The 22145-nt window shown below is 52.9% G+C and overlaps 1 protein-coding gene across 4 annotated transcripts in view; it reads left to right on the forward strand.

The window, feature by feature from the left end:
- Positions 1–9283, forward strand: part of RERE (arginine-glutamic acid dipeptide repeats) — a 170120-nt gene extending 160837 nt beyond the window's left edge. For 2 of the 4 annotated variants that reach the window (XM_014885765.2, XM_088178926.1), the window contains 7 exons: positions 197–310; positions 948–2326; positions 2533–2755; positions 3240–3963; positions 5203–5349; positions 5528–5708; positions 6371–9283. In XM_014885765.2, coding sequence (XP_014741251.1) covers positions 197–310; positions 948–2326; positions 2533–2755; positions 3240–3963; positions 5203–5349; positions 5528–5708; positions 6371–6404 — 2802 coding nt within the window. In that variant the 3' untranslated portion in view covers positions 6405–9283. The remainder of the gene's footprint in view (positions 1–196; positions 311–947; positions 2327–2532; positions 2756–3239; positions 3964–5202; positions 5350–5527; positions 5709–6370) is intronic. The other 2 variants (XM_014885768.2, XM_088178925.1) reach the window with 2 other exon arrangements.
- The last annotated feature ends 12862 nt before the right edge of the window (positions 9284–22145 follow it).

Here is a 22145-nt window from a genome sequence, read left to right on the forward strand (position 1 = left end):
CCCTTCATGTGAGGAATGCTTTATGCACTCTGCCTTTTTCCTGCTAGTTTGATGTGTATTGGATTGCTCTTAAATACTGTGTCAACTCCCGAGTTGTGCTGCTCCTTAATTTGTGTTAAGTAGGGTGGCACTGGTCTAAACTCAGTTTTGCATTTGCACCGCTGGTAACTGTTGTGTTCTGCTTCCTTTGTGGCAGAAGATAAAAGAAGAGGTGTCTTCTCCTCTCAAGAACTCCAAGAGGCAGCGGGAAAAGGCAGCATCCGACACGGAGGAGCCTGACAGGTCCAATGCCAAAAAGTCCAAAACTCAAGTGAGTCCCACAGAGGAGTATTTCCTCTTAGGAGAATGGTTTGAGGTGGGGAGGGGGTGCAAATCTGGTAACAAACTGAGAAACATTAAATCAGCTTAAGCCACAGCAAATTGTAGCTTAATCTGTGGCTGGAAAGCGACCAATGTTATAATGTGTTCCTTCTGCTGCAAACAGTGCAGGGATACGGGGTAAGTCCAGAAGTTGGGGCTTTTCTTTGTTTTAATATTAATATCAACCATATACGAGTACACTGGATTGACCTCAACTCCTTTCCTTCATTTTTTTAGAATTTAAATTTGGGTATTTTGTCTTTTGTGGTAAGTTGGAGGACAACCAGTGGAGTTGTCACAAGACAAATCTTTTCCATTGCTGGTCACCCTCATAGTGAAGAAGTGTTCTGCTATGTTCAGCAGGACCCCTCCTGTATCTCAGTTTGTTCCTATTGCCCCTGGGCGCTGTGGAAGGATCCTGGTTCTGCTGGCTTTGCACTTGCTTTGGGTGTTTGTGTTCCTGTGATGTTCAGAGGGTACCGTGCCTGTGTCGGCACAGCACGTGTGACAGCGCCCGTGCCGTGGCACACCGGCAATGTCCTGCTGTGCTTTCCCGGGCACAGTGGTCACCGTTGCTCTCCCCACAGGAGATCAGCAGGCCCAACTCCCCCTCGGAGGGAGAGGGCGAAGGCGAGAGCTCCGACAGCCGCAGCGTCAACGACGAGGGGAGCAGCGACCCCAAGGACATCGACCAGGACAACCGCAGCACGTCCCCCAGCATCCCCAGCCCCCAGGACAATGAGAGCGACTCGGATTCCTCTGCTCAGCAGCAAGTGCTGCAGGCGCAGCCGCAGGTGCTGCAGGCCCCGAGCAGCGGCTCTGCCCCGGCCGCCGCTCCCACGGCTGCGGTGCCGGCCCCGCTGCCGGCGCTGCCGCCCGCGTCCAGCGCGGCCCCGGCCCCGGCCCAGGCGTCCCCGCCGGTGTCGCAGCCCTCGGGGCAGGCGCAGCCCCCCGCGCCCCCCGCTCCCCACTCGCACATCCAGCAGGCCCCGGCGCTGCACCCGCAGAGGCTCCCGTCCCCTCACCCTCCCCTGCAGCCGCTGAGCGTGCCGCAGAGCCAGCCCCCGCCGGCCCCGGCGCAGCCCCACGCTCAGCCCTCGCTGCACGGCCAGGCCCAGCCCGCCCCTCACAGCCTGCCGGCCCAGCCGCTGCTGCCCCACGCCGGGCCTGCCCAGCCCTTCTCCCTGCCCGCCCCGGCAGCTCAGTCTCAGGTGCCCCTCCAGACACAAGCCCCGTCCCACTCGCACTCGGGGCTGCAGGTGACGCAGCCCGTCCTGCCCAGCTCCACCTCGCTGCAGCCGGCGCAGCCTCCCCGTGAGCAGCCGCTGCCCCCCGCCCCCATGGCCATGCCTCACATCAAACCTCCCCCGACCACCCCCATCCCGCAGCTGCCCACGGCTCCAGCCCACAAGCACCCTCCCCATCTCTCTGGGCCGTCTCCCTTCTCCATGAACTCCAACTTGCCTCCTCCGCCCGCTCTGAAGCCTCTGAGCTCGCTCTCCACTCACCACCCTCCATCTGCACACCCTCCTCCCCTGCAGCTGATGCCTCAGAGCCAACCGCTGCAGTCCTCGCAAGCCCAGCCTCCCGTTCTGACCCAGAGCCAGAGCCTTCCTCCTCCTGCCGCTCACCCCCCCTCTGGACTCCATCAGGTTTCCTCCCAGCCTCCCTTCTCTCAGCACCCCTTTGTGCCCGGGGGTCCCCCTTCCATCACGCCTCCTTCGTGCCCCTCCACTTCCACGCCGCCCACCGTGCCTGGCATCCCTCTGCAGACCCCCATCTCCACGTCAGCCGCTTCTAGTGGGACAGTGCCCGTGGTGACAGCCTGCACGCTGCCACCCATCCAGATCAAGGAGGAGGTCCCAGATGAGGCTGAGGAGCCGGAGAGCCCTCCACCCCCACCCCGGAGCCCATCCCCAGAGCCCACGGTGGTGGATATCCCCAGTCACGCCAGCCAGTCAGCCAGGTACGGAGCTTTATCAGTGCTCTGCTTTCCCTGTTTTTATACTCCACTCTCTGTGGTACACTTAATTTTCTCCTGGCTTTCTGGGAAGCTGGTAATGTTTGGTCCAAGCGTAGAATGATATTTTTTTAGTTTGGACGTACAGCTCTCAAGTCCCACACCATTGCACCTTTCCCAGGGCTGAGCTCTTTCTCTTTTGTTCCTTTCAGGTTCTATAAGCACCTGGACCGTGGCTACAATTCGTGCTCCAGGGCAGACCTGTACTTCATGCCTCTGGCAGGATCCAAACTGGCCAAGAAGAGAGAAGAGGCCATTGAAAAGGCCAAAAGGGAAGCGGAGCAGAAAGCCAGGGAAGAGAGGGAAAGAGAAAAAGAAAAAGAGAAGGAAAGAGAGAGGGAGCGTGAGCGTGAGAGAGAAGCGGAAAGAGCTGCGGTAGGTGCAGTTCTGGCTGGGAGCTGGGGAAGGGAATTGATGGCTGGATCTGACCTGGATGGTTACTGCAAAATGCAGATCCCCTGGAGCAGTTTAATCCTGTCAGGGGTCTCTGAGCATGGAGCTGTGTGTACGGACTGAAATCCAGCCCGCTCTGAGCGCCTCCTGACCTGCCTGGGGTTGTCTTCTTAAAGCAAATGGAGAGTTTCTGCCCCTGGTCTGGTTCTGTGGGAAGCCAGAGCAGCTGGGCAGAACTAGGCCAAGTGTTGGCATTTACCTTGCAGTAGGAGGGCACAGTGCAGATGCAGTGAATGCCTTTGTGTCCCTTGAATGCCTTTGTGTCCCTTGCACTGCTGTGCAGGCACACGAGTGCTGTCTCCTGGAAAAGGGGCTGGGGACAGACGGGAGGTGTTTGTGTGTGTGTGTGTGTGAGGTGCTCTCAGCCATTGTGTGCTGACCTGAGCTTCTCTCCCGTTGTGTGCAGCAGAAGGTGTCCAGCTCCTCCCACGAGGGCCGCCTGGGCGAGTCGCAGCTCAGCGGGCCAGCCCACATGAGGCCATCCTTCGAGCCCCCCCCGACCACCATCGCGGCCGTGCCCCCGTACATCGGGCCGGACACGCCGGCGCTACGGACGCTGAGCGAGTACGCGCGGCCGCACGTCATGTCCCCGACCAACCGCAACCACCCGTTCTTCGTGCCCCTGAACCCCACGGACCCGCTGCTGGCCTACCACATGCCCGGCCTCTACAACGTGGACCCCGCCATCCGCGAGCGGGAGCTGCGCGAGCGCGAGATCCGCGAGCGCGAGATCCGCGAGCGGGAGCTGCGCGAGCGCATGAAGCCCGGCTTCGAGGTGAAGCCGCCGGAGCTGGACGCGCTGCACCCGGCCACCAACCCCATGGAGCATTTCGCCCGCCACGGGGCACTGACTATCCCACCCACGGCGGGGCCTCACCCCTTCGCCTCCTTCCACCCGGGCCTGAACCCTCTGGAGAGGGAGAGACTGGCGCTGGCGGGGCCGCAGCTGCGGCCGGAGATGAGCTACCCGGACAGGCTGGCGGCCGAGCGCATCCACGCCGAGCGCATGGCCTCGCTCACCAACGACCCCCTGGCGCGGCTGCAGATGTTCAACGTCACCCCCCACCACCACCAACACTCACACATACACTCACATCTACACCTACACCAGCAGGACCCCCTACACCAAGGTGAGCCCCGGGAGTTTCCGTAGGGAGCGGCTCGGAACGGGCCCTCTCTGAGCCTGGAACTCAAAATAGCAAAATCCCTCTCTTCATGTGCATGTTGTGGTTCTGTGCTGTGTGAGGTTGTGGTAACTGAAATGCAGTTTTTGTGGGAGTGACGCAGGATGGTAACATCACAGTGATCTTCCTTCAGACTCTCGCTGTGTTTGTTGTGGGTTGGTTTTTTAAAGTCCTGCTGTCCTAGAGCAGCGCCTTAATGTAAAAATGTAATAATGAATAGTCTCAGAAATGAATCTGTGCCTTGCCCATTTCTGAAGCACGATACGTGGTTACTGCTATAGAGGTCCGGAGTCTTGGAGATGAGGCACTTAGCAGAAATTTTCACATTTTCTGGTGACAGATTGGAGAGAACGTGGCAAGCCAGGCACCAGGTGCTGCAGCTGCCAACTGAGGTGGGGTGGAAAGTCAGAGTACTTAAAATGCAGGGTCTGGGTGTCCAGCTACTAATGCAGTGTTTGTGCAAGCAAATGCAGCATTGTTTGCCCTGGAGCAGTGTCCATGAAATGTGCTGGCCCACTGTTGGGAGTGAGTGCTGTTGCAGAGGCCAGATTGTACAGCAAGGAAAGCAGCAGGGTGCTGTGAGAGTCTTGAGGGCTGGGGAGCTGCAGGTAGAAGATGGCAGTGCTGGATGTATCAGCATTCCTGCAGCTGCTGAGGCTCACTGCAGAAAGCACAGATGGGCTCAGTTGCAGGCAGGTTTGCAAACCCCCTGACAGCAGAGGAAATTTGATGTAGGCCGTGTCTGTACAAGGATTCTGTTGCCAGGTGAGTCAGTCACTGAGCACCTCTGTGCAGGTGAGTGTGGATGCTCCCCAGGTGCTTGTTCTGAACTAAAACATGATTTGTGCCTTGTCCCTCCCAGTCCGGAGAGAGGCTGGTGCAGACACAGCCAAGTCAGTTCACTGCCAGGTCTCTGTGTGTGTTGGAGAGGTAATTTGGCTTTGTGCTCTGCCAGCTGCAAACACGCTGAGGGGCTCTTGGGTGGTTCTTGCTCCAGGTGGCCCCACTGGTGCTCAAGGCTGTTAGAGCCCCAGTGTCTCCTTAGAGTGGGCGTGAACAGAGGGTACAGTGACCCCACATTTTGTGCAGCAGCTGAGGGAAGTGTTCTGGCTCTGTGTTCCTTTTCCTGGTGGTTCTCTGCAGTCCCCAGGCAGCTGATGGACGCTTTGTCTCCTTCTCTCCCAGGCTCAGCAGGACCTGTCCATCCACTGGTGGATCCTTTAGCAGCTGGACCCCACCTGGCGCGTTTTCCCTACCCACCTGGGACCATCCCCAACCCATTGCTAGGGCAGCCACCTCACGAGCATGAAATGCTCCGACATCCAGTCTTTGGTGAGAGCATTTTATGGTCCTTTGCAAGGGTTGGCTTTGATCTGAAATGCCATCTTTTCCTGTGGCCTTCAGCATTTCTCACTGTGGGGAGCTGAGCTGTGACTTGGGGTGGTTGTGATGGTTTGTTGGGATGAACAAGAAGCGAACAAAGAGTGTAAAAGTGATCCCTGTCCCCCAGGAACTCCTTACCCTCGGGATCTGCCTGGAGCCATTCCACCTCCCATGTCAGCAGCCCACCAGCTGCAGGCCATGCACGCCCAGTCGGCAGAGCTGCAAAGACTGGCAATGGAGCAGCAGTGGCTGCACGGGCACCCTCACATGCACGGTGGGCACCTACCCAGTCAGGAAGATTACTACAGGTGAGACTGCAAAGAAGCCTTTTGGGAATTCCATCATACTTCTCCACGTTCTTGCTTTTATCCTCTGAATTTTCGGCTCTCTTGCTGTGTACTGAGCCCTGATGCAGTTACAGGTGCTGGTCTGGGCAGGTGGGCAGTGAGGTCCAAATTTCTGGCACAAGATGAGAGTAGTTGACTCTCCTGTGGCAGAATCCCCTCTGATTGGGGTTTTCATTGGGATATTCAGTGCAGTTGCTGCTTCCACATGTCTTTCTCTTCCTTGAGAAGAGCAGAGGAGGGTGGGCAGGGTTTTGTGGAGGAGAGCAGGGGAGGAATTCATTAAATCCTCAGGCGTGACTGAGGGCAGGGGGCAGTTGCAGTGTGTGCCAGCAGGGTCCAGCAGTGCAGGCTGAGAGTGCCTGCAGGAATTCCCAGTTTCTCCCGGGAATGCTCTGTGGGGGTGACCCTGGAGGGGCTCTGTGGGCTGCCTGTGTGACACCAGACACTGCCACGTGTGCCATCTGCACAGCTGGCCCTGGTGACCGTGCCCACGTGTGGGGATGCCCTGTGCTGGGACAGTGCCCTGGGTGGTGCTCAGAGCTCACAGCCTCCAGCCCCTGCTTTTTTTTCTGTGTCTGACACCTCTTCTGTCGTGTTAAAATGAGTTTTCTTTCTCTTTGCAGTCGACTGAAAAAAGAAGGCGACAAACAGTTGTAATAAATTATTTATTTGTAACGCTGGCTATGGAAACCCCAGTCCTTGGGAAGGAGTGGAACATTTTTACATACAAGAAGAGCTACAAAAGGAAAAGAATATCTTATAAAGATTTCTTTATATATTTAAAACAGAAGCAACCACCCAACAAGTAGAGACTTATCAGCATAGTGTTCATTTGTAGAGAAGATTTCTCAAGACTGGTGTGGGTCTCCCTGCATGAAAACGTATTCAGAAGCCTATTGGAAATACAGGACTGTGTGGAATATTCAGAGAACTTCCTGCAATCTTGTTTTTTTTTTTTTTGTTGGTTTTTTTTTCCTTTTCTTTTCTTTTCTTACTAGTTTGTTTTCAGTAGGTGCTAGAATCAGGTTCACAACACAAGTCACTGTGCGTGAAGGGACACTCAATGCATCTATAGGTAATTAAAAAAAAAAAAAAACAAGGATTGCAAGTAGGTGACATAACAAGCTCTGAATCCAAGTGCTATAATAATAAAAAAATCTACTTTTATTTTAATACATTGTAGGAAATCTTCATAATTTTAAAGAGAGCTCAGTTCTGCAGCATGGCTTTTTAAGTCTGTAAATAACTTTTTTTGGGTAGAGGGGAGAAACAAAACAAAACAAACTCCAGAAACGTTTATCTTGATTTTCAGTAACATCACAAATTGTGAATTCCTACCTGGTATTGACAGAATACAGAGTTGATTTTTTAATAAAATATATATATATAATTATCCCTTTAATTAAAGGGAATGATGAGTATCAATAATTTCAAATGGGTAAAAGCTTGAAATTTGGTTTGATATCAACAATAAGCATTAAAGGGATTTGCAGGGATAATGTTGCAAATGACTGTTTCTGTTCTTGGTTTTTTGGTTGGTTTGGTTGTTTGGGGGTTTTTGTTCGTGTTCCATCTCTCTGTTCTGCAGCTGGTTTTGTTGATTTGGGTTTCTCAGCAGCTCAGATGTCCCTTGGACCCCGCTGGCCCTTTTGATGCCACCTTCAACGGTTCATTTTCAGTGTGGCCATAAAACACTTCGTTCCTGTGACCTTTTGAAACTTAATCTAGCTCCATTGGGTTTAGACTTTGGGCAGAAAGTTCAGAGAAATAATCTGTTCTTTAAAAAAATCTCTTTTTAAAGCTGTTCCATGGCTCAGACCAGTGCAGCCACAGCTCTGTGGGGACGTGCTTCTCCTGTTCGATAAGTTCTTCAGAAAAGTGGACTTGGCAACTTGGTCGTTCATTAAGTCATGTTGCAAAGACCAGCCTGTTTTTTCTCTTTGACTGTTTAAATTTGGGGTTTTATAAGCAAAAACTGTTCAATTGCTGCTCGTGGTTGTCCCTCAGGGCTGTGGGATGAGCAGGACCCATGGGCAGTGACATTGGGTGCCTCCCTGCAGGGTCACTCCTGTCTGCTCCTTCCCACCAGCCTGGGGAGAGCAGAGGAATCCACGGTGAGCATTGATGGACACACCTCTGCTTACGAGGCAGATTTGGAAAGTTTGGTTCCCCAGTTTTGCCACAGTTTTTCTTTGCTGGAGCAGAGGGTGACGTGACCAATGGACATCTGAACGTGCTGGTCATTTTTTTTTTTCCTGCTGGTGCACAACTCCCCCATTCTCTCTCTCTCTCCACTCACGAGTGCTCTCTCTGCTGTTGTAGCCTGTTCAGTGTGATGGTTGTGTCCTAGGACTGTACTGAAGTTGTAGTTAATCTGCTGCAGGCTCAGTGCTCGTCCACCTCCTGCTGCTCAGCCCGGAGCTGCTGGCAGACGATTCACAGTTCAAAATGTTCTGGCTGCTCCAAGGCAAGGGGAGAGCGGGGGATTTGATTTTTCAGCAGATTTTTCCCTTTTTCCTGTGCTCCACTGCAGATTTGCCAGTGCTGAAGCCCTGCTGGGGGGTTCAGTCAGCCGTGCTGTGTTTAATTCTGGGTGAAGGTTGTGTTTTCTGAGGTTGGGGAATCACGAGTCAGTCCAGAATCCAGGGGGGTGATGTCCTGCTCCGTGGGTGTGGGCAGTGATGGGGTGAGGAGGTTTCCTTGTGGAACAGGGATGGTTTTTGCTCACAGCTGAGCAGCCAGGAGGATGGGCCTGCTCAGCAGAGGGTGCCTCAGTTTGCTTTAAAAGTCTCATCAGGCACATTTCAGTTCAATCTCTCCCCTCCTTTTGTTTTACCATGTGGAATTGGGGAGTTGAGGAGAGTTCAGCCACTTCAGCTGTTTCTTCTGACCCTTCCCTTGCTGTTGTTCAGCCATAGTTCTTCAGAAAAATGAAAAGCTAATTCCCTCCAGTGGCCCTCTCTGTGGTCTTTGTTTTTCAGCTGAAGTTGCAGTCTGTGCTAAAGCTGTTCATTTTTTTTTTATTTTTCCCAGAAGAGCATTCTGATAATTTATGGGAGCTTTTTTGTTCACATCATTCAGCAAATAAGCACTGAAATTATTTTAGCCCAGTGATTAACTACAACTTTACCTGCAGTGGCTTCTGAAGCCATCTCGGTGTTCGATGCCATGTTAAAAAAAAAAAAAAAACAACCCAGACCTTTTGATTTTGTTTCAAGAAATCTCTCTTCTTTTTCCTCTGTTCCGAAAGTTTATTTTTAAATTTTGCTTTAGTGTTTTTGAAACGTCTCTCTTGTTCTATGTCGTCATGGTTGAGCTTGTTTCACTGCACCGTTAAAGCAGAGTGTACATTCTGACTGCTACATTTATATATATCTTGAAGCTTAATGTATATATGAGTAGTTTGCCATGGGATAACACAGTGTAAACAGAGTAGAAACCCAGAAATCGTGACTTCTGTGTTCTCTCCATTTGAGTATTTTGTAATTTTTTTGAAATATTTGTGGACATAAATAAAACCAAGCTACACTACAGCAGCCAGGTTTTGCCTGCAAGTGAAATGTGTCTCTTGATTGTTGTTAGTGGGAGAGGAGCTGCTTTCACCTGGGATCATGTGGGGTGCTGCCTTGGCCACCTTGCCTGGTTCAATTCAAAACTGTCTCTCCTTGCCTTTATATTCTCCCTCTTTGAGATAATTTTGTTTTTAATGCACAGTACAAAAACACCAACGTGATGTCCAGTTCTGCATCCTTGTGTCACATTGCTGCTCTGTTGCTCAGTTTTCAGTATAATACACCGTGTATTCCCTCATTTTTGGGAATTGTTTTTCCTCAGGGATGTTTTGTTTGTGCCACTTGAACACAACTGACCCAGAGCTGGCAAGAGAAGCCTTCCAGAGGGGTAATGGCAGAGAGGGAGATGCCACTGTGTGCCCATTGCCTTCTGAAAGGCTGAAATTTGCCTTTTGAGTTCCATCAAGTGACATTTGTGTGCCCTGTGGTGGCTGTGACTGCTGAGTGCTCGGGACTGGGTGAGGATCAGCATCTCCCAAACTCGGGCTGGCACAGAGAGCCGTGCACAGCAAACCTTTGCTCAGGAGGGAGGTGGGAAGGCTCCTCCTTGCTCTGCTTCTGCCCTGTGATCATCGTCTATCAAAGAAATGGATGTTTTGGCTGCAGCTCGGGGAAATTGTGGCTCTGAGCACGGTGAGGAGTGTCCTGTTGTTGGAGTGAGCCCGGGGCAGGCAGACAGGGCTTCGTGACAAATGGCATCACAGGCTGCTCTGTTTATACCCCGTGGCATTTTATGAGAGGAAGGTCAGCTCTTGTCTGCTGGAAATAGCTTCTGAAAGTGCTTTTTCCGAGCCTGTGCTATTTATTTTGACATTTCTTTTTTAATTCCTCGTGCTCAGTGTGGGACTCAAGTGGGCTCAGGCTGCCCTGTCCTTTGGGTGCTTTCTCAGCCATCAGAAGCAGCATCTGAGGGAGGAGAGAGCCTTTGGGAGGACCCTGCATTTCTAAGCCCAGCCTTTGCAATCTGCTCGTGTCCCTCTTTAATTAAAGTTGGATTTTTTTTTTTCCTGCTGTTGACTTTGCAAAACCAAACCGGAGCAAAAGATAAAAAGCAACATAATGCAAACCACAGATCCCATGTGGACAATTTAGCCAGGTTATTTTTTTTTGTTCTTTGCAAGTGCTGATCTCTGTAGAAGTGGTAACTTGGCCCCTGCAAATTCAGCTATGCTTTCCCCCTTTCTCCCTAGAGAAATATCCAGTGAAGGAATCTGGCAAAAAAAAAAAAAAATTAATCTGCATGAAAGAGGTTTTCACAAAAGTGAATTCTAGAATGGTCACCTGTGGCACCTGAATGTTGGTGCAGAGCAGGTTTCTGACACACCATGAGCATGTCTTCCTTAGGCCTCACAGGTGAATCTTCACAATAAATATTGATCTGTCCATTTTCTGGTCAGATGAGTCATGGGGAAGACTCAGGAAAAGACACCATAAAAAAGAGCATTTAATGAGTGGAGGCCACGTGGCAGGTAGGAGTCACATCCAGGGCAGGGTTTGATTGCTGTTTTATTTCAGGGTTTTAAAGTCAGAGTTTGTAAATTTTAGGACATTAAAGCAAGCCCAGCTTCATGGTAAGCACAAATGACTTTGCTGTTTATTAATATTAATGCAGTAATGTGCTTTCCCAAGCACCAAGGCACCCTTGGGTAGCTCAGGGGTGCAGCTGTCAAAGATGTGCAAAGATTGAAATGATTGCTCCTGTTGCTTGTTCTTTTACTCTGGGTGACTTTGTTGTGTCTTTCCAGTTTCTGAATGCTGCTGCAATTCCATCCCACCATTTGTCAGCTCTTTAAATATTTGTGCCGTGTCCTTACCTGTGGCAATGTCAGCAGGAAGGATCGTTCTCTGCAGAGGTGCTGCTTGTGAGGCTGAGCTCCCTGCCCGGGGAACAAGTGCTTGGGAGAGAAATTACAGATAAATTGATGGGCTGGCCTTGGGAAAGAGCTCGGTGTGATGCCAGTGGAGTTGTATTTCACTTTGCCTGGGGTCCTGGTTCTGCTGGAACAGACTATGAGTCAGATCTGGAGGATGGGGATTTCTCTGGCCTTGCAGAGCCCCAGTTACAAATTCTGGGCAGCTACAAGGACCCCGCTGCTCCTGCCCTGGTAAACGTGGCTGAATTGGAGCCTTCAAAACACCCTTGGTGGGATTTTCCTTCCTCTGACTTGGATTGTTTTAGTGTCATCCACCTGTCACTTCTGTCCTTCTCTCTAGTTCATTCCTTCACAGCTTAATGCTCTTTATGGAGTGGCAAATACAATGGACATCAGCAGCAGCGTTTTAAATAAAACACATCAGCAGCAGCGTTTTAAATAAAACACATCAGCAGCAGCGTTTTAAATAAAACACATCAGCAGCAGTGTTTTAAATAAAACACATCAGCAGCAGTGTTTGAAGAAGTGCCAGAGGACGCTCAGGAGTGAAGGAACACACTGTGGTGTCACCACTCTGCTTTCACATTCCTCTGCTGCACATCCTGTGATTCCAGACTACAACGTTCAGTGGATTGCAGAAACAAATTCCCCCTTTTCCTTTTATGTTATTTAAAGCCAAGCTCCTTGGCTTCACTGATTTCTTCTAGAGACAGTACCCGGGGCCAGAAACTGTTGGGAGGTGTTGTGACAGAAATGCCTTCATCTAAATGTAAATGTTGCTGCCCTGCCTCGGGCTGCCTTTGAGAGGCTTTTTTCTGTGCGAAGCAGCTACAAAGTAATGGTCCCAATCAATTTATTCATGTCAATGAAAGGTCTTTTATATGCTTATTTGAAATGTATTATTCTGGGCTGACAGGACCGTGTTTGTTTTTCAAGCAGGTGTGTCAGGTGGAGTGAGAAAGTGGGAGGTAAAGGAGGAGGAACCGTGTAGGTCTGGTTGGGAGGAGTTAAAATTTGGGGTCTTGAGGGTGGGAAGAAGCAAAGTGCATCAATTGAGGGACACAAGGAAATAGGACAGAGCTCCCGGTGCTTCTCCCTGAGCCTGGGACAAAAGGAGTAAAGGAGTTCAACACCAAGTCCCGGACACAAACAGAGATTTTCTGAGTCACCCGAGTGCACAAACAGCAGCCTGTGCATCTTGGACAAAGTCAGCTTGACATCCTCTAACCCCTCCTGCTGCTGAAAAGGGAGAGCAGGTAAGAGAGGCCACACCAAACTACAAAACACAACTTTTTTTACATATTTTATATTCCACATTAAAATGTGAATACTGCTTGTGCATCTCCTGCCAGCACCACCCATGAGCGGGGTTTTATATTCCAGTATTTCATTTCCTTTTGACTCGAGCTTCAGTTTGGGGTAAGCTGGATGTGTCCTGGCAGCCAGAGGCTAACGGGCCCGGGCAGGTGTTGATGGCAATTCAAGCTGCTGTGCCCGTGGAGCTGGGCTGTGTAATCCTGCCGGAAACTCCAGGCTTTTATTTCTCTCCAGTAGCAGTTTGGCATTCGTGACAAATTACTTAATGGCCCATTGAGGGATAAATCTGTCCCCCAGGGCTGGGCGATGCCTCTGCCAATCTGTCCAGGTGCACTTGGGTTCTGTCACCACTCCCAGGGCTGCTGCTGCTGCACCTTGGCTTCCCTGTGTGCAGAACAGAGGGAAAGCTCCTTACTGGCTCTAAATCACAGTTTTGTTCTTTCAAAGGAGCTTCGAACAGATGGATGTCCACTATTTATGCAATAGAGCTGGAAGAGAACTTAATAAAGGGTTTTGAGGGCCTCGAATCCTAATGGCTCCAGGATTTGCAATTGCAGTGCCATAATTTCGGTGTGGTTTGAACCTTGGCTGCTGGGTTATTTTACACCTTCTGTTCTCTCCTGTAGCTCCGTGCTGTGCAGCTGGGGGAGGACGCTGGAGCCTCTCCAGGGCTGATCCCTCCTGCTCCTGACCTGTGCCAGCCCCGCTGGATTTACCTGGAGAGGTGGAGAGAGCCACGTCACAGGAGCCCCCCTGCAGGTGAGATCTGTGTGACAAGAGCTCCTTTGTGCCACGGTGACACTCCTGCTCTCGGGGACAGCACAGGGGGGCAGCCGAGCCTGCGCTGTGACATTTGTAAAGCAAAGATCTGGGCTCGTCCTTCTCCCATTAGCGCTTGTTCTGTCCGAGCCTCGGTAACGGATCCGGCCTCTCTCTCTCTCTCACAAAGACATCTTTGAGTGGCTGAGGAATGTTCAACAGGCTCTGTCCTCAGAGCCCTGCTGTGGGATTCCTCCTTTCTAATCAGCAGTCTAACACACTGCCAGTGCTCCTGCAAGATCCCCAGTGCGTTTTTGCCCGTGCCAAACCCAGCCCTGGGCACTGCAGAACAGGCACTCCGTGTCTGCCCGGGCCCCCAGGGCTTGTCTGGCTGATTTTTATTTACAAGAGTGCAAATAAGTAAACACGAGCTGTTGGCTGATGGCCCTGGCGTGCATTCCTGTGCCCAGCTGGGCTGCAGGGGCTTGGCAAAGCTGATTTTAGGAGGCCTCTGGCTACTGGGAGCTGGCCCTGGGCAAGGACAGTCCCTGCCCACCCTGGGGGAGAGAGGCAGGAGAGGAAGGACAGGGAGTGACAGGGGACACGGTCCCCAGGGATTGAGCAGGCTGGAGCTGAACAACTCCCGGTGTGACTGGAGAGTGGGCACTGACCTGGGCACTGACCATGGGGCACTGACCATGGGGCACTGACCTGGGCACTGACCATGGGGCACTGACCATGGGGCACCGACCACGGCACTGACCACGGCACTGACCATGGGGCATTGACCATGGGGCACTGACCACGGCACTGACCATAGCACTGACCTGGACACTGACCTGGACACTGACCATGGGGCACTGGCCATGGGGCACTGGCCATGGGGCACTGACCTGGGCACTGACCATGGGGCACTGGCCATGGGGCACTGACCTGGACACTGACCATGGCACTGACCCTGGCACTGGCCATGGGGGACTGAGGGGCTCCCTCCCATCTCCGGGGCTATCCAGGGCTGTCCCTGTGCCCGTGAAGGCCCAGGTGCCATCGCAGGATTTGCCACAGGATGGCAGCAGATTCTCGTGGAAAAGGAATTCAAGCCTGGAGCAGCCGAGTCCTGCCCGGGAGCCCCAGGAAAGCAGAAACTTCCACAGACAGAGAAATTCGGGGATCCTCATAGCGGGGGAGAGCCCGCTGGGATCGGGGCACCTGCTCCCACACAGCGCTGCGGGGCTGCGGCTTTCCTTGGGCTTCTTTGGGTTTGTAAATAAAAATTCCTGCGCCAGAACTTCCCATCTGCTTCCTCCTCTTTTCCCCCTCCTGGGTGTGGGCACCTTTTGGCTTTACCTGGCCGTGCAGAATGGTCCCAGTTCTGTCTGACTTTGCCTGGGGGGCCGGCAGAACCTTTGAGGGTTTCTGCTCTGTGTGTGTGTGTGTGTGTGTGTTCACATTTCCATCCCGAGGGAATTGGGGCTGGGAATTGCGGTGGGGGCTGCTGGCAGCTGTGTGGCCGTGTGTGACACGGTGTGACAGCGCTGTCCTGTCCCTCCCTCCCCCCGAGCAGAGCCTGGGACGCCTTCTATGGACACAGGGATATAAACACCCGGCAGCTGCACTGCCACTGTTTGTTCCTTTTAGGTGGCCTCCGCTCGTGAACTTGAAAAATACACAAGGCACGCAATAATATTTAATAAAACCACCCCAGCTATGGGCAGCCCTGTCCTTCCACACCGCCCAGCAGCTGGGAGGTGGCACAAGGAGTTTTCTTCTGGGTCTCTTTTTCCTTGGCTGGGCTGTGCCAGCCCCTGAGAGGGCAGCTGCCAGATTGGCTGCCAGTGCCTGTCCTGGAGGTGACATTTGTCACGCTGAGGTGATCAATGGCCTTGTCAGTGTTGGGCAGGCAGGGCTGGGCTCTGCTGCATTGCAAGAACAGGACGGGAGAGTTCAGAGAGGGCTGTGGGGGCTTTGTGCTGCCCCAAACACGTCACCCTGGTGACACTGTGGGGACCTGATGTGGTCACAAACACCAGCAACTCCCTGCTGAGATCTTTCAGTCCCAACCCCAGCCTGGATGTTGGCACAGCAAACACCATCCCAAATCCTCCAGCCCCTCTGTGCTCAGCAGCTGTGGGTGGCAGCTCAGCCAAGTTCCCTGGCCGTGTCAGGAGCTGCTGAGTGTGTTGGTAAAGCCTGTGGTGACCAAATGAATCCCAGCCAGGCTGAAATCAGCCCAGAGCCCAGATGAAAGGGATGTGGAATGGGGCAGCACTGCTGAGAGAACCTCCTGTGGCTTTCACGTTGTCCCCAGCCAGGTGTCAGAGCTCTGCCTGAGCTGCCACCGGCTTCCATGCACAGCTTCTGGTTAAATTGTATTTCTTGCCCTGGAAATGAGCCTACTCGAATATCCTCTTCGTGTATCCATATATAAAAACATCAGAGAATGGCCTCCTCTGAGCTGCCTTGCCTGTATCCACAGGCAGGGATGGCCAAGCTCTTCTTGTCTTTTTTAATGGCTGAGAAATGGCTGCTGTTAATTCCTTGTAATGACTGAGTTCACTGGGTGAAGTGCAGCTCTCTGCTCACTTTTCTGAGCTCTCCTGTACTGTAAACACTTTTCTGAAACTCCTTTCTGCAGTTCCTGATGTCCCTGATCCAATGGCAATATTGATTTCTTATATGCAGTGAACAAGATTTACTGCTGATTTTCTGGAGACATTTCCTTGGACTGCACTCCATCGTTCTTGCTTCCAGAACTGCCCTTTCATTTCACTTTTCCTGCCAGGCCCCCAAACATTGTTTAGCTCCCCCTTCTACATTCACAGCTTCACCTCATCTCCACTTTGGTTCAAAGACACAAAAAAGAGAAGCAGCCACGAATTGGCCCGAAAAGGAACCCCAAAGTCTGCAATTTCAGCTGGGGAAACTTCTGGCCAGTTTGAAAGGCAGAGAGATGAATTCAAGATCAACAAGGTTCAACCTGAGCCAGTAACCAGCGTTTGGAATCAGACCAGAGGGAGGGAAGAGGAACAATTCCCCTCAGGTCTCTTCCTTTGTATTGCTTTTTCCATGTCAATATATGGGCTTGGCCAGCCTGTTGTTATCCCGTGAAATGCAGGAATGATTCTGCTGGTACCTGGACTTGTGGGTAAAACCCATCAGTTCAATGCTGAGGTCTCTGGGCAGCCCAGGTGGGCACGGAATGCTGCCTGTGACTGGCACTGAGAGACACCCAGACCCTGGAGAGACACCCAGACCCTGGAGGGACACCCAGACCCTGGAGGGACACCCAAACCCAGCCCCTGGAGGGACACCCAGCCCGATCAGCAGCACTGGGGAGGCAGCTCGCTTGTCAGGGTGAGGGTGCAATAAATAAAATATTAGCAGGAGTAGGTGGGTGAGCCCACAGATCCAAACAGGGCTGTGCAGGAGGAGTTTTTTTTTTAGAAGGAAACGCTGTGGGGAGCCCAGAGTGAAGGCAAGGCTGCCAGAAATGCACACAATAATCCATTTGCTGCCTGCCCCACTGGAATGCCTGGGATTATGCAGCCCTGGACTTGTGGGAAATCAATCCCATGCACATGACTGTGCTTCTCTTTTCCCAATAGCCAGGAAGGGATTCAGCACATGGTGGGGAAGAGACGTGAGGAGCTTCCCAAACTGCCTTGTGCTCCAGCATTTGTTCCATTCATTAAAGGAGCCCTTTAAAGCCTCGGCTGCAGGTTTGCTGATGGTTCAGTGCACAGAGTGTTTTTATGAGGAGGTTTCTGTGCCACTGCTGGCTCAGCCTTTCTCAGTGCCCCAGCTCCTCTTCTGCAGACCTGAGGCTGCCATGAAGTTTGCACTAAGGGTTGTTAAATGCTCTGAGATCTTCAGTGGAAAAGATTCCGAGGGGCTTTAACATAATTTTGGGGAGCCATGGTGGCAGCAGTTTGCTCTTGTGTCCTAAATGAGAGGTGTGCTGGATTTTAGCCTGGTTACCAACAGCTTAGGCAAGGATGAAGCAATGTTGAGATGCTTTGGCCTAAAAAAACCAAAACCCCTCAGTGTTTAAAAAAGGGGTTTTGACCCATTCTTTCTTTTCTCCAGATGTGTAAAACACGGAGCACCCAGGAGGGCAACTGCTCCTGGAGTAGAACAAGGTCAGACAAATCCTTCTAGGGCAAAAGAGTGGTTAAAAATCATTTTGGTGCTTAACAGAGAGGCAGTGAAGCGGCTAAAAAGTGGGTGTGATATGTTGAGATAATCTAATATAAGAAAGCACCCTGGAGGCAGAAGAAGCCATGGTTAAAACCAGCAGCAGCCACTGGAAAGGCTTATCAGGAGCAGCAGGAAGTTGGAATAATCAATCCTGGAGGGAACACGGTTCTTTGCTGCAGCAGGTAGAGCTGTGAAATATTTCTTGGTAATATGACTTGGATTATCCAGAGTCCAGCAGCTGGACAAGACTTAACCTAGAAACAAAAAAAATTCAAAATCAAAATAATATTTTAAAAAGCCAAAACAAGGAAAAAACCAACCCTGACTCTCATTAAGGGTCATGTGCTACTTTTCACAAGAGGTCTCTGAATCCAGATGCTGGAAGGAAAAAATACATTCTAGAGCTGTGCTGGTTAACTGAACTGTGCCCTGTTAAAATCCTGCCACTGGTGACTCCTGCACTGAGAACCTAAAGCAGAGCACATCAAAAAAGGCTCGTGTGATTTGCAGCTGGAATTCACTCAGGACTCCTGAAGATTTGTGACTGATTTGACCTTGCCCTCCTTCCACCAGAGCCCGGTTGGGTGCCAGGATTCCTCTGGAGGGTTCTGTGCTGGGCTGGAGATGTTTGCACACCTCAGGCAGGTGAGACAGCCCGTGTTCCTCTGCAGGGGTCTCAGCCTGCTGTGCAGGTGACAATATAAATATTTATGTGAAGAGCGAAAGGTTTGTGAGTCACAAACATGAACACAGAGGGGAGAGACCTGAGTGAAGGAGCAGGAGGCAGAGGAGAGGGGGAGGATGTGACAGTGCAGGGCAGGGGTGAGGGAAGCTTTTCCAGGCTTTTTCCAGAGGAAGGAGAGAGGAGAAGCCATCGGCTCGGGAGCAGTGGCAGCTTTGAGGCCGGCGCTGACGGAAATGGGACAGGAGTTCAGCATCACCCCCGGTGAGCGCGGCATAATGAGGGCACACACAGCCACGGCCGCGCTCATTAGCCATTCTGCTGCCCAATTAGGCTGCGAGCTAATTGCTCCTTAATGAGCCCGTACCTGCTGAGGCAGCTGGAGCCGCAGCAGACGCTGAGGAGGGAAACAGGAGCAAGAATTGGAGCCAAGGAAATGGCAAAGCTCGCCCGCCGCCGGGGAAGGGCTCGGCTGCTGTGCCGCCACTCCCCGGGGCCAGCGCTGGCACCGACAATTAACCCCGAGCCCTTCAGGCTTCCTGTGCCCCGCATCCTGCAGCCCGACAGCCCAGCCCGAGCCTCGACAGCCCAGGACTGCAGGCAGAGAGCGATTCTGAGCTCTGCGCCTCTGTCCTGAGCATCCTCTGCTGAGCAGCCCGGGGAGGAAGGTGATGGTCACGGCCAAAGGGAGGAAGGTGATGGTGACAGCCAAGGGAGGGAGGTGATGGTGACAGCCAAAGGAGGAAGGTGATGGTCACGGCCAAAGGAGGAAGGTGATGGTGACAGCCAAAGGAGGAAGGTGATGGTCACAGCCAAGGGTCAGCAGGGGGAAACTCCACTGGTCCAGGCAAACCCAGCTCAGCAGCCCTGGGAACATCTCCTGGAAAAGGGAGGCTGGAAGCAGGAATGTGCTGAAGGCCACACCTTGGCTGTGCTCTGACTCAGCCGGGCTTTGTTCAGCAGTGAAAGCACCGGGACTGTGCTGACAATGAACTTTTGTTCATTGTGTCCCGAGTTATCCCCAGCACGGGGAGTCTGTCAGGCACTCCTGCTCCCCACTGCCCCAGGCTGGGCTGCGATGGGGACAAAGCTAAAAATCCTATTTTAGTCTGGAGACTCCTCGTCTCAAAGGGAAGCAGAGAACCCCTGGCTTGGGCTGCACACTCCTGTGGCTTTTGGAGCAGACCCACACGGATTTTCTGTGAAGAGGTGGCTGCAGGAGGAGGGAAGGCACGGGGAAGGAATGCATTTCTCATTATGTGCTGCGGCCTCTCCACTTTGGCAGCCTGAGAAGAGAAATTCTCTCTCCCTCCCCAGGCCCTCTACCCCCTGCAGCTCGCTGATTATTTTTGGCTGAGGTGGAAAGCACAAGCCCAGCATTTTTCCAACAGGGAGTGACCCAGGCAGGAGGGGGGGCTGCTCCCTTTGTGCTCTCCATCAATAGCCACACTTCTGCTTGTCTGGAGCTCCTTTCCTCTGAGCACACCACAGAGCTTTTAGAGCTGCTCTGTCCCCCCAGGTGACCCCAGCTGAGCAGGAGGGGTGAAACTGAGGCACAGCTCCCCAGAGTCACTCAGGGGCTGGGATTTTCCATCGAATTTGGGTGGGATTTTATCCCCAGGCTCTTCTGAGGATCCTCACTCCCTGCTCTGCCCCCATCAGTGCTGTTGGTAATTCCTGTGGCTTTCGAATGGGAAGGTTCCCTCTGGGTTGTGCCTTCAATAAAATAATCCTTGAAATGAATAAAATACTCCTGCTCTGCCAGGCAAAGGGTTTGGCTTTTGAGGAATAGCTGTGTCTGTGGGAGTCAGTCTGACTACAGAACACGCCCAGGAGTTGTATTTGGAAAGCTGAATGGAGAAGAAAATGGTGTGGAAAGGGGGGTCAAGGGCACCCCAGGGAGCCTGGGAGGGGTGTCCACTCCCACCCACAGCACCTGTGTGCAGGGGAAAGCCCAGCTGGGATTCCCAGGCTCTCCCTTCTGCTCTCCCCACTGCCACAAACCAAAGTCCCGGGGCTGGAGCAGCCTGCCTTGTTTTCCCAGCTAATAGAAAGCACATGAGGAGCACAGTGAGCCACAGCCACAGCTGCTGGGAGTGATTCATGTGGGACACAAACAGGAACGGAGTGCTGGCTGCTCCCTGGGCAGAGCTGTCCCTGCTCCAGGCCATTCCAGGGGGTGCCTGAAGCTCCGAGCCCCTCCAGCCCCGGCAGTGACTCACTCCCCCCAGCCTTGCCAGAAGGGCTGAGCACGAGGGCCAGCCATGCTTTGAGGCATCAAACCTCTGAGAACTCTTCTTGCCTCTCCCCTGCCCCTTCTGAGTGTGGCTTGTTCTGCTCTGAGGGCAGAGCCCATCCCTGGCTCATCTGCAGGGCCAGGAGGGGAGGCTGCACCGAGGTCTCCAGCCAGAAATAAACTGTGTTTTAACACAGCAGCAATGGGAACTGCACTGGAAAGGCAGGAATAAATGTACTGGCTGAGGATCACTGAGAGTGTGCAGCTAAAGGGGCAGGGGAGGAGGCAGCTCTCAGGTTTTGGGGTTTCTCTGCTGTTTGTTCACTCCTCTTGCTGGCCCCTGTTGATTTTCTGTAGCCTTCCAGGACCAGTGCACAGCCTGTGGATGGTACAGGCTGGCCTGGATTGGGTTTTGCCTGTCCTTACTGCTTGTCTGACAGATTTAGTGCCTGTTCCAAAGTCTGACATGCTTTGAAGCAGCAAAGTCTAGAACAGCAAGGCTGGAGCATCTCGGGGCACTGAGAGTCCTGGCTTAGGATAAAGGGCAGCCTGATTTTTACATCCTGACACACCAGATCCCAGATCCCAGGGCTGGAAGCTGCTGTCCCCTCCCTGCCCTGTGACCCAGCCAGCATCTGCTGCCCTGCCTTGTCCCTGTCCGTGTGCCAGCAGCTGGGAATTACTGGAGCAGAAGAGACAGGCTGAGGTGCCAGAGCTCAGCAGTGGGAGCAGCTCCCTCCCTGACCTCTGCAGGCAATAAAACAGATTTGGAAAGACCCCCCGGCTCCAGCTGCTTTTGGAAGCAGGAGGGCTCTGTTTTAGGAAGGCTGGCTGGGTGTGCAGGAGGCTGGGGAGGGATGGTGGCACCTGCTCCCCCCCGAGCCACTCCTGTGTGCCCTGGCCACGCTCCAGGGCCATGTGTCACCCGCAGGAATCTGAACTGCGCCTGGGGCAGCCTGGAAGGCGCCGAAGTGGGGACAGGCTCTGAAATTGGACCCTCTGTCCCCTGGCCCCAGCAGCCTCAGCAGGCAGAGCTGTGTCCCTGTGCTGGGATGGTCACTGAGGTCCCCTCCTTCTCCTTTCCACAGGGGAAAGAGTTTCCAGGGATTTTTTTTTTCTCTCCTGGAAAACAAGAGACAGGGCTGCTGTTGCTGATGAGGGGACCAAGAGGCTCAGCAGCGTGGCTGTGGCCAGAGAACACGTGAAGGAGCCCTGGGTTAACTCGTGTCCCTGGTGAGCTGCTGGGCTTTGCCAGAGACCTCAGTCCTGACCCGTAACATCTTCTGCTGCTCCAGCCCAGGCTCTGACAAACATCATGTGCTTCCAGCCTGATGTGCTGCCCTGGCTCCCTCAGCCAGAGCCAGCTCAGCCCTGAGCTGTGCTTTCTGCTCTTCCCACCCTGGCTTCCTCCCTTGTCTCCTGACGGATCCTGCGTTTCATTGCTGGGAATCCACTCAGCTTTCCGTGACTCCAGCCTCCCCTCCCTCCCTCCCTCCCCCAGCTCCTGCACTCCTTCTCTTCCTGTGGTTCTCAGTCCAGAGCAGCACCTCCAACTGCAGCAAAGGGGAGGCAGCCCCAGGGGTGTCCTTGCACCAGCCCTGTCCTGCTTTGGACCCTCAGAGAGGGGGTACCAGGCTGGGGGAGGCACCTGTAGGTACCAAAACCGGGCATGGGTGAAGGTGAGGGGAGCTCTGCCAGGGCACTCCAAGATGTGGGACGCTGGACTCTGTGGGGTTGTAGGGTCGCTAAGAGGACACACAA

This window comes from Sturnus vulgaris, chromosome 25 (genome assembly GCF_052056855.1).
Source record: "Sturnus vulgaris isolate bStuVul1 chromosome 25, bStuVul1.hap1, whole genome shotgun sequence".
In the NCBI taxonomy this organism is placed as follows: domain Eukaryota; kingdom Metazoa; phylum Chordata; class Aves; order Passeriformes; family Sturnidae; genus Sturnus; species Sturnus vulgaris.